Source organism: Drosophila melanogaster, chromosome 3L, assembly GCF_000001215.4.
Source record: "Drosophila melanogaster chromosome 3L".
NCBI lineage: Eukaryota > Metazoa > Arthropoda > Insecta > Diptera > Drosophilidae > Drosophila > Drosophila melanogaster.
In genome coordinates, this window is record NT_037436.4 from 18,791,799 (window position 1) to 18,802,042 (window position 10,244).

At 38.6% G+C, this 10,244-nt stretch overlaps 1 protein-coding gene and 1 long non-coding RNA gene across 2 annotated transcripts in view; both read right to left on the bottom strand.

Annotated features, from left to right (window-relative positions):
- Positions 1-9,511, bottom strand: part of ftz-f1 (ftz transcription factor 1) — a 50,703-nt gene extending 41,192 nt beyond the window's left edge. Inside the window, exons 1-2 of the mRNA NM_079419.3 lie at positions 8,310-9,511; positions 5,739-7,057 (exon numbers count right to left, since the gene is read on the bottom strand). Of these exons, the coding sequence (NP_524143.2) occupies positions 5,739-6,933 (1,195 nt within the window). The 5' untranslated portion in view covers positions 6,934-7,057; positions 8,310-9,511. The remainder of the gene's footprint in view (positions 1-5,738; positions 7,058-8,309) is intronic.
- Positions 1-9,514, bottom strand: part of lncRNA:CR45939 (long non-coding RNA:CR45939) — a 29,227-nt gene extending 19,713 nt beyond the window's left edge. The window contains exons 1-2 of the long non-coding RNA NR_133270.1: positions 8,310-9,514; positions 5,739-7,057 (exon numbers count right to left, since the gene is read on the bottom strand). This is a non-coding gene — a long non-coding RNA (long non-coding RNA:CR45939). The remainder of the gene's footprint in view (positions 1-5,738; positions 7,058-8,309) is intronic.
- Positions 9,515-10,244: the final 730 nt, after the last annotated feature.

The following is a 10,244-nucleotide window of genomic DNA, read 5'->3' on the forward strand; positions in this document are numbered from 1 at the left end:
TTCCTTAAATCCTTAAAGCAGAATATTAAATTTTAATACCAGAAACTAGTTCATTCCCAAAATATATAAATGGCTTTCTTTAAGTCCTTAAAGCAGAATATTAAATTTTAATACCAGAAACTAGTTCGTTCCCATAATGAACAAACCGTTTCGGTCAACTTTTCAGATCTTCAAGAAAACAGTTTATTCTCAAATCATTATCATTTTGTTTGATCAATTAACCGCAATAATAGTTCTACAAACAATCTCATTTCGAATCTATCAATGCTACGAATTTAATTCAGGTTAAGTGTACTCTCTAACTTTTCGCCACATAATTATTAATTGATAACCTATCGCTGAAGCTGACACATGACGTATACGTAACGCAAAAAGCCGACATTACGTATACGCCGCGATAAGCAAAGATAAGAGGCGAGTTGTACCAGTATCTCTGCAATGCAATGCCCACTTTTGCCCGATTACAATGCCCGTGGTAAGTGTAACAGCGCAATTTCGAGAAGAGAGAAGCAATAGTTGAGTACGTGCCGTATTGAAATGGTTACAGGGCACTAAATCACTTTGATGACAATAAAACAAATAAATGGACATAAAACTCTGATAAAAAAAGCATTGGATAAAAAAATGCAACTTATCTTAAGAATATGAAATAAATAAGGTTACATAAAAGTGGAACGACAGACCATTTTTCATTTCTATTGATGGGAATTGCACTTATTAATATCAATTATTGAGAATAATCTTATATTTTCATGACTAGTATCAATAGTCAAGTAGCTTATAGCTCTAAAGACACTATATTCGATAGTTAGCTGGGAAAGATTAATTCAAGTGTAACACCTAAAGACAAATATATATGTATTAATTATGAGCATTTACCAAAATGCTGTACTTATTAATATTGCAATTTTCCTCTAAAACTACGCTACATATTTTGCAACATGAAAGCCATAAAAGCACATGAAGAATACAAAACTAAAATGTCATAAATTAAATTACAAATGTGCAACCCCGAAGAAAAATAACAATTAAATAAATAAATGCAAAGAAAATAGAATGCAACTAGGTCAGGGTGCAAGTGCGAGCGAGATGCACGGCCGGATGAGCGAGGGGGACGGCAAGATGAGAAGATGAGAATCAGCGCAGTAAAGAAAAATCAATGCGCATTCTCTGTTCGTTTTCTCTCCTCTCCCGCTCTCTCTCTCTCTCTCTCTCTTAGCGAGTGCATCTCTCGCTGCACAAATCCCACCCATTCCCCACCCATTTGGCATTGCAAAATTAGTGCAAAGCAGCGCTGCAGACGTCGGCAGAATCGCAAACATCGAATGTGGCACAGGGTCAACTGGCGACCCATTAGCACACTTTTCCACGGGGCGTGGTGGGCGGTGGGTGGTGGGCGGTATTGCGTTGAAGGGGGAGTGGCAGCGTGCTATAGGAGCCAGACGCCCCAGACATTGCGAGAGTGCGAGACTCACTCCCAATGACATTTGCCTTTTTTTTGCCGAGCTAAGGTTAACAACAATAAAATGTTCAAAGCGGCGCAGTAACAACAACAATAACAATAACAATAACAGCATTAAATAACAAGAGGAAAAACGCAACATACTTGCATCATCAAAAAAAAAAAAAAAATAGAAGGAAAATGTTGCACCAACAATGGAAGATAATTTTATGGGCGATTATTCAAGATTAGCGGTATGCATTTATGTAAAAAGAATTTAGGATTTAGGAAAATCTTTTCAAATCATATTGTTTTGTAGGTTTGAATTGAATACAGCCACTATTACTTTGCCCAAATCATAATACATAAGTAAGTATAATAGATGATTTAATTGTTATCAACCAATTTAGTAATTTGTTAGTGACCAATTTTATCAGTTTGTGATTAAAATACTAATGTCACTCCACTATATTTTGAACAGTTAAAGTTTAGATACATTTGTAACTTATCGAACAAAGTAAACTTGAAAACCTATATGTGCAGCTCCCTTTTATAAATCGAAAACCCTGAAGGGTTCAACGATCCTACAAAAAAAAAAACTATGAAAACTAGAACCCTAATTACCAGTTTAAAAAAACAAACACTCCTGCGAAATGCGACTAATAACCCAATTACTATGCACTTAGTTAAACAATTTGCAAACAAAACAAAGTGCCCACCCCCCTCGGAAACTCCCCACCTCCTTTGATTGCCTGTTCTAATTGCTTGCATTATCATTATTATTGCTCAATTGTTACAATCGAATGCTTGGGCTTTGTTTTGTTTTTATATTTTTTAAGGGCACAAACGTAGCTAAACTTGATATTTTTCAATGTTCCATCCTTGAGTTGCATTTGCAAGATTTCTGTTTTCTGATCGCTTGACTAAGCCTTATTGTTCGGCTATTCGAAGTGTTTAGTTTAGTTTTCAGTTCAGTTTAGTTTGGGTTCAATTACCAATTTGCGGTTTGGTTTGCACCAATGGCGAATCGTGAGAAAGAATTAGAATTCAACGCAAGTGTGAATGACCAATGTGGAGGATAGAATGTGAGGGATTTTTCGATTTGCCTCACTTAATTGCTCACTAATTGCACGTAATACCATTTCAAAGACCAGACAATTGGCCATTAGGCCGTGTATATTTTAAGGGAATTACCCAGAACAGTTTAAAACTCGATAATTCATTGGTGTTCGACTTAATCATTGAATACAAATACAAATAGAAACAAAAAGAAAAAGGTAGAAAAACTTCAAAGAATGACCCACCATGATCTTTTCTTATTAAGTTACAAAAAAAATAAATAATTACCAATGAATTTATTAATACATTTTAAATTGTTAATTATATATAATGCACTTTTGTTACATTTCACGTTTGAACTGCTAAATGAATAGTTTAAAATAAGTTCGCTATAATTAAGTTAAAATTTGCAAATTTCAATCAGCTTTTGCGTTTTTTTACGAGCTTAAAGAGCAATTTTAAATCACAGTGAAACCAGGTCAGTGTGTTTTTGCACCCTTTAAATCTTTAAACTCTTCCCAATGCCAAACATTCGCCCATTTCGCCCAAATCCTTCTTCAAAGTCGTGCCACACAACAAAGCGACCTGATGGCCGCAGCTTAAATCAGACGTGGCAGACATTATTTGCATATAGAACGACCTTGAGCGCCCAAGGATACTCCGGTGGGTGGTGGGCATGTCCTTGGGACTCATGCCCGCTAGAACGGCGACAGCCTTCGCATCCATCCAAAGGACCTTGAAATGCGACGCTACAAACAATGCACATACAACATATGTATTATATATACGTACTATCCATATGCTATATGCAGCAGTCAATGTCGTGCCCCAATTTGTCTTTTTTTTTTTGCGTCTTTTTGCGCATTTTTTCAAAATGCAACAAGCTGCTAGCTGACTTTGACCCATTTAAATCCTTTGAGGTGAGCATAGACGCACGCCAGCGACGCCGGTGCGGTATGGTGCGGGTGGGGGTGGGGGGTTTGGGGTGCAGTGTGCGGTGTGCGGCACGGCGCAATCTATGTCAATGTCAGCCGGCGTTGCGGGCGGCGGCGGCGGCGTCGTCGGCAAATAAAACCAACTGAGGCAGAACAGCGCCACCGACAAACGCAGCCGCAACAACAGATGCACACAGAAAAAATACCCACTAAGTTTCAGATATTTTCTATTAATTAATTTATTAAGAGTCTAAAGAAAATGGCCATCGTGGCAACTAAAAATTCTATTCAAAAAGATAGAGTACAATCTTATTGTGCAACTAATTCATCATCTATCGCTAGCTTAAGATATATTTGTGATCGATTTTATAAGAGAACTTTCAAGTACTTAAATGGTTTCTGGTTTCTATAAATTAGCGTTAAAATTATCGTTTGAGTTATAAAAATAATCCTAGATTGTTTTCTTGAACATAACTACTTAACCAGATGATTTTAAACATTAAAAATCATTTCAATTTGCATCTTTACTGTTGTTCATATAATTCGTATATTTCACAGATTTCTCTCACTGTAGAAAGTGTGCAATGGAGAGCGAAAGAGAGGGTGCGAGCGCACGCGACTGCCTGCGCCGACTGCGACGCCGGCTGCGCTGCGGCTGATGCACACGGTGACCTTCAAATTTCTATGCAATTTCGCTTTTTGTTATTGTCTCGCATCCTTGAGCCCAATCTCCAATATTAGAAAACGCAAGCGAGCGCAAAAGCGATTCGTTTGCGCTTGACCCAAATTCTAATGCCCCGGCGACCTTGCTCCATTTTGCCTCTCTTTCTAAGGATGAGACGCATGGAGCTGGAGAATTTAAGCTGCACTTGGGGGGTTTCCCGCCGCAAGGTCGCCACGGCCAAGCGGGCGAATTGAGTGTGCCTGTGGTAAGGAAAGGGGTGCAAGCACTCGATGCACGATGACATTGCCGAATGTCAATAAAGTTAATTTGAAAATTGAAAAGCCATATCATGCCACCAAGTGTCGTGTAAAACAAACACAAAATCAAACAATCTTACATACATATTATGTATTGTATGTGTGTCTGTAATATTTGATCATTCATCATCGACGGCATTTGGCAGGGGTCTGTCACAGTTTGCCCATTTAATTGCTATTCACGCATCGAACGAATTTTTCTACATTTGCATTTTACAGATACTCTTTGGAAGAACAAGGGATATCTGGTATATTTAATATATAGAACTATATTCATTCACACTAAAAGTAAATAGCTCAAATCTAACTGCTGAAACTTTTTCAGCTGCATTAGAAGGTAACCAACCATATGTTATCAACTACAATGGTTATAAACAAATAATTATTCATATTCAAACTTCAATTCGCTTTTAATTAGACATTGCAATTAAGCAAAGCAGTTTTAATGAAGAGCATTTCGATTTCGGCTTTTCCAAAAACATCGCCCGAAAGTAGGTTAGTTGCATTTTTATAGACATTTCAAATGGATTTTTATGGCTGCATCCGACGCCATGCCGCACAACAAACATGGAGCTAAGTGCGAGGCCAACTGTGGACTGGTGGAGGGAATTCAAGGAGGGGGGGGGGGGGAGAGGTGGGTTGTACCGCCCGTGCATATTTAAACTTTGCATTGCACTTGGCACACTAAGATTTAAGACGACCGTCTCCGTCTGGCCGAGCCAGTGGAAAACCAACCGCCAGTAATGACAGGTTAGTGAAAACATCAAGGTCTGATTCAATTTAAATTGAATGTGTAAAATGTAATAAATGTCAGTTGAAATGCGTGTGAATATAATCGCATTTTAATTGGCCGGATTGGTAGTAGCAAGTGCTCTAAAATTGCTGAGCAACCAAAAAAAAATATTTGGTAATGAAATGTAAAATTTATTATTCATAGTACATAATCTTTGTAATGCTGTTGTTTCGTTTTATCATTATTATTACATATTATTTATAAAGTTTCATTATTTTGTATATTGCATATTAAATATTGATTTATTAATGAATTTATCAATTTTTTTTTTCATAACTTTCATTATTGCTTGCTTTTGATTTATTGATTATTTGAGCATTTGTTTGATAATACACGCGGTTTTTGTTTAATTGTGTCATTAGTTTGTATTTTTCTTATTAGTCGTTATGTATTTGTATTATTTCGCACTTGCCGCTTCGTTATCACTTCACTTGCAGCAACAACAGAATGTTTGCCAAACAATTTGCCTTTCGAATTAGGATGGTTTTGGGGAGGTAAATAAATCATTTGATACAAAAGATGAACTTACCTCCGTTATCGTCGATTTCCAGACCGAACTCATCCTCGGACATGGACTCATCGTCGCTGCTGAGATTGGAGCCACTGTGGTTGCCGCTTTGCATGTGATGCTGCTGCTGCTGCTGCTGCTGCGGAGTGGTGCTGGCACTGCTAGTGTGGTTGCTGTTGGGAGACGCTGCTCTCGGGGCACAGGAACTGGCGGCCAGCTCCTCAATACTGTGCAATGAGCTCCTCGTCGGATTGGCAGTGTTGCTCATGGATGTTGTCGTTGTGGGCGTTGCAGTGCCTATTGTGCGTGCAATCGATCCTGATCCCGATCCCGATCCCGATCCTGAACCCGATGCCGATCCAGAGCCCGGCCCTGTGGTCGTAGTGGTGCTAATGTGGCCATCATCCTTGCCCACCTGCACCTCAAAGTCCAACAATTGGGCCGTTGTGGAGGACAGGAAGTTGCTGGTGGAAACGGAAGTCGACGAATTGACTTCAAGTGGTTTCAATTGATGATATTCGACGGGCGGCACAATTATGCTACTGTTGTTGCCATTTGGATTTTGGGGATTCTTTTGCAACAGGGCGGGATCAATGCACTCGTTGGCGCTGCGATGGGTGGGAAATAGAATATTGGCAAACGATGGCATCGTCACAGATTCGATGATCACCGAATTGCCGTTCGATGGCCTCACTGTCTTAGCCTCCACGTTGTTGTTATTGTTATTGTTAGTGTTGTTATTATTGTTGTTGTTGGTAGTGGTAGTTGTTGCAGCTGTGGCAGTGCCCATTAGTGTCATGTTGCTATTGCTGTGGGGATTTGGACTGGCCACAAAGAAACGATCGCACAAGCCGCTCAAGGAGATGCCTCCATCCAGTTGACTGGCATCGATCGTTTGCAATGAACTGAAGTTATCGGCATTTGCCGATGTTGTTGCCGCCTCAACTGCTGCTGCTGCTGCTGCAGGTCCTATTGTTGCAGTTGCATCCTTCTGTTGCAACTGCAAGTGTGAATAGAATGGCAGCATGGGCGAACTGCCCGCCGCCAGCATTTGATCCTTGTGATGATGGGGCATTAGGAGTTGCTGCTGCTGCTGCTGCTGATGTGAATGTTGCTGCTGATGCTGATGTTGCAGGTGGTGATGATTGCTGGTAGCTTCTGTTGCATAGTTGGTGTTGCTGCTCTCCGCCAGCATAGGTACATTGAAGGTATCCATTTTATGAATAATATAATTTAACTTTTATTTTTTGTACGTTTCGTTGTGATGTGTGGTATTTGTTTTGTTGATTCTTAATGGCAGGTAACGATAGTAGTTGTAAGTTTATAATTGCTTTAAAGACCTGAAAATGGTAATAAAGCAGATTATTAGTAATCAAAAAAAAATTCTAAGCGTTTTTAAAGCCGTCTAAACCAAAAATCAATCCGTTCTAGTAATAAATATTAATTTTCAGGAAGTAGGACAAGGATTTCAAAGGCCTAGGTTAATGCAAGGTCAGGTTGAAGGTCAGGTCGCAGAGAATGTGGGCCAAGGAAAGGCCTAATGGTATTTGAAGCAGGCCAAGGTCAACTCTTTGTGGGGAGAGAAAGCTTTCAAAGCTTTTTCTGTACCACTTCAATGTCCACCCAATTTATTATGTTATATTTCAGTTTTTTTATAATTCTACTATTTAATTATTGTTTAGGGTTTTTAACTAAATCGTCGAAAGTCCACAATATATACCTCCGTAGAGCTTAGGAGTGCCTAAACTATTTTTATCAGTATCAATGCAATTTCACCAATAAACCGATGTTTAAAAATTAAATTTCAAAATAGACGTCGAGAATCTTTAATTTAAAAATTGAAAAATAAAGTTTTTTTAAAAATGCAATTGTTTTACAAGATTACAAAAATTAATAAAAAAAAAAAAAGTTAATGCATTAAAAGCATCTTTAACCAAATTATTTTTTCCGAGTAGATAAAATCCATTTAAAAATTAACACGCTAAATTGTTTATTCCCCCATTTACAGTAATTTTCCAGTTCGCGAAACAGACAACTGGAAAGATTCCCCCATTTTTTTAAGCCCTGTGTTACCCTTTTTAACGATACTTTAATTAACTTCACTCGACTTCAAGTTCTTCACTTTTCGTGCTTGAATCTCACCAACCCTCGGGTAATCCACGGAAAAAAATTGAGCAAATGACATTAACTTTATATTTAATATTTTAAAAGAAAAATATCTTAGTGGAAAATACGAGAAAATGTATAAAAAAAAACTATAAAAAGCTATAAACTGCTGATACAATTTTCAGTTTATTATCCAAATTTTTAAAACCACATTAATTTTTGTAAAAAATATATATATAATGATCCCAGTAAAATTTATTTAAACAAACAAAAAGGTGATTTTATTTAAAAAGTTTTCTTATAATGATGGTTTTTAAATCAAATTCGTGTCAAAACTGTATTTCATTCCGTGCTCCTACTTCCCATTAAAGATGGTAAGTGCAGTAAAATAAAGCTCACCCAACTAGACAAAATGGAAAAGGAGGTTTTTGGGGGGTAAAAGGTGAGCGAGAGGAAGTCGTGCAGCGGGGAGAATTGAGAATTTACCTTTCATGCAGCTGACGTCGTTGTTTTTCCTTTTGTAGTTCTGTGTGTTGCGCATGCGCCCGGTTCCATGAATTCCAAGACGAAGATCGCGGAAGAAGAAGAAGCGCTGGAAGCTGTCCGTCTCTCTCTTTCTCCGTCTCTTCCCCTCTCGCTTTTTATGTATACAAAAACCAGTTGGAAGCGAAAGCAAAAGTTCTATTATTATGTCTTGGTCTTCTTGCTGTTTCTGTTTTTGTAGCCGTAGCTGGTCTCCCTCTCTCTCGCTGTCTCTGTCTCGCTCTCAGTGTGGGAATTCGCATGTGTGGAGAACGGAACGCGAATTTATAATTCGCAAAACAAAGCTTGTGTGTGATTCATTTCGCCGATCGTAGTCGCTGTTGCCGTTGTTGTTGTTGTTGCTATTTCTCCCGATCGCATCTCTCGGCGTCTCGTTCTCTTTTGCTCTCGCTCTCCGAAAGCTCTTTCAGCATATTTCAGAACACGCACACACACGCGACGCCAAACGCATTTGGCAATTTATTTATATTTTTTTTTATTTATTTCTTTTATTTATTTTGCATTTATTGCCATTTACTCTTCCTCTATTCTCGGCGATTTCCTCTTCCCGATTTCGAACGCACACCAAGAACTTCTTGCACAATCGTCGCACGCGCGCAACAAGCGAAAGCTCTCAGAAACAACAACTATAAATTGCAATTCCTGCTACGCACACACTGACACGCTCGCACCGCACATACATATATACACACATGTACTGGGGTTCCACTGGGCACTCTGTGTTGTTGTTTTTCCGCTTGGCTTTTGCTAATTTTGCCTTGTTTTTGCTTCTGCTCCAATTCTATGACACAACGCTATCTTCCCACTTTGTGTTAATTTTTATACACAATTGCACACCAAAATTGGGGTTTGGTAAACGGATAGGCAATGACGGGGGCGCGGGCGACGATTGGAAACCAGAACACACTCCCGTTATGGACGCATCGGAAATATTAAATATATACGTATGTACACACACATAATTAACGCCAGAGCTGTTCTTCTTTTCGCTTTTGTTTACTTTCACTCTTACTTTCTTGGCTATCGCTCACTTTCAGCTATTGTTTATTCGCTGGCTTCACTTTTTCGGGAAAAACTATTCCGCACGCAAAAATTAGGTCTCGAGCGAAATTAGGTCGAACTCGAACGGGAACACAACACACAGTAAAAGTTTGTTGGCGTAGGTAGAAGAAGACCGAAAGCCCTCGCGCATACACGCACACACACATGCGCGGTCGGGATAGTGTTGGATCACCGGAGCGAAGAGCGGGGCCAAGGACAGAGAGGCAGCATTCTTGGCCTTTAAAAATCGTTTGAAGAACAAGGACGGCAATCATATGAAAACCGGAAAGCTTTCAGCTGAAAGCACTCACATGCACGCACACCCGCGTTTAGCGCACCGCTCGTGCGGCGAGCTTTTGAGAGCGACATCTGCCGGAACCTATCGCCAAGTTATCGATAGATCGTAAATTCAAAACTGTGGCGGTTTGTCAATGAAATATTACATAAATTTTAATAAGCAATAAAAAATACAATGAGATTATCTAGTTCAAATAATTGCAAATTTAAAAGGAAAAGAAGAAGACGAATTTAAATATTCACAAGATATAATTATACTTTTTCAAAAGAATGGGCCCTCTAAGTATATTTAAGTACTTATCTAAGACCTTACCTGTTCAGTCATCTATTATTATATATAAATAACCTTTTAAACCAATTTTGAAGAATCGTTTAATAAAAGCTTGGATCGATATTTGTTTTCAAATGCCAGGAGATTGTTAAAATTTTGAAGTGAAACCGCACTTTTAAATTGTCAAAATTTCACTTTGCATTTATTTTGTTTTTCATTATTAGTTTTTTTTTTTTTGTTAAATTTCTTCAGTTTTTTGTGGTTTCCTT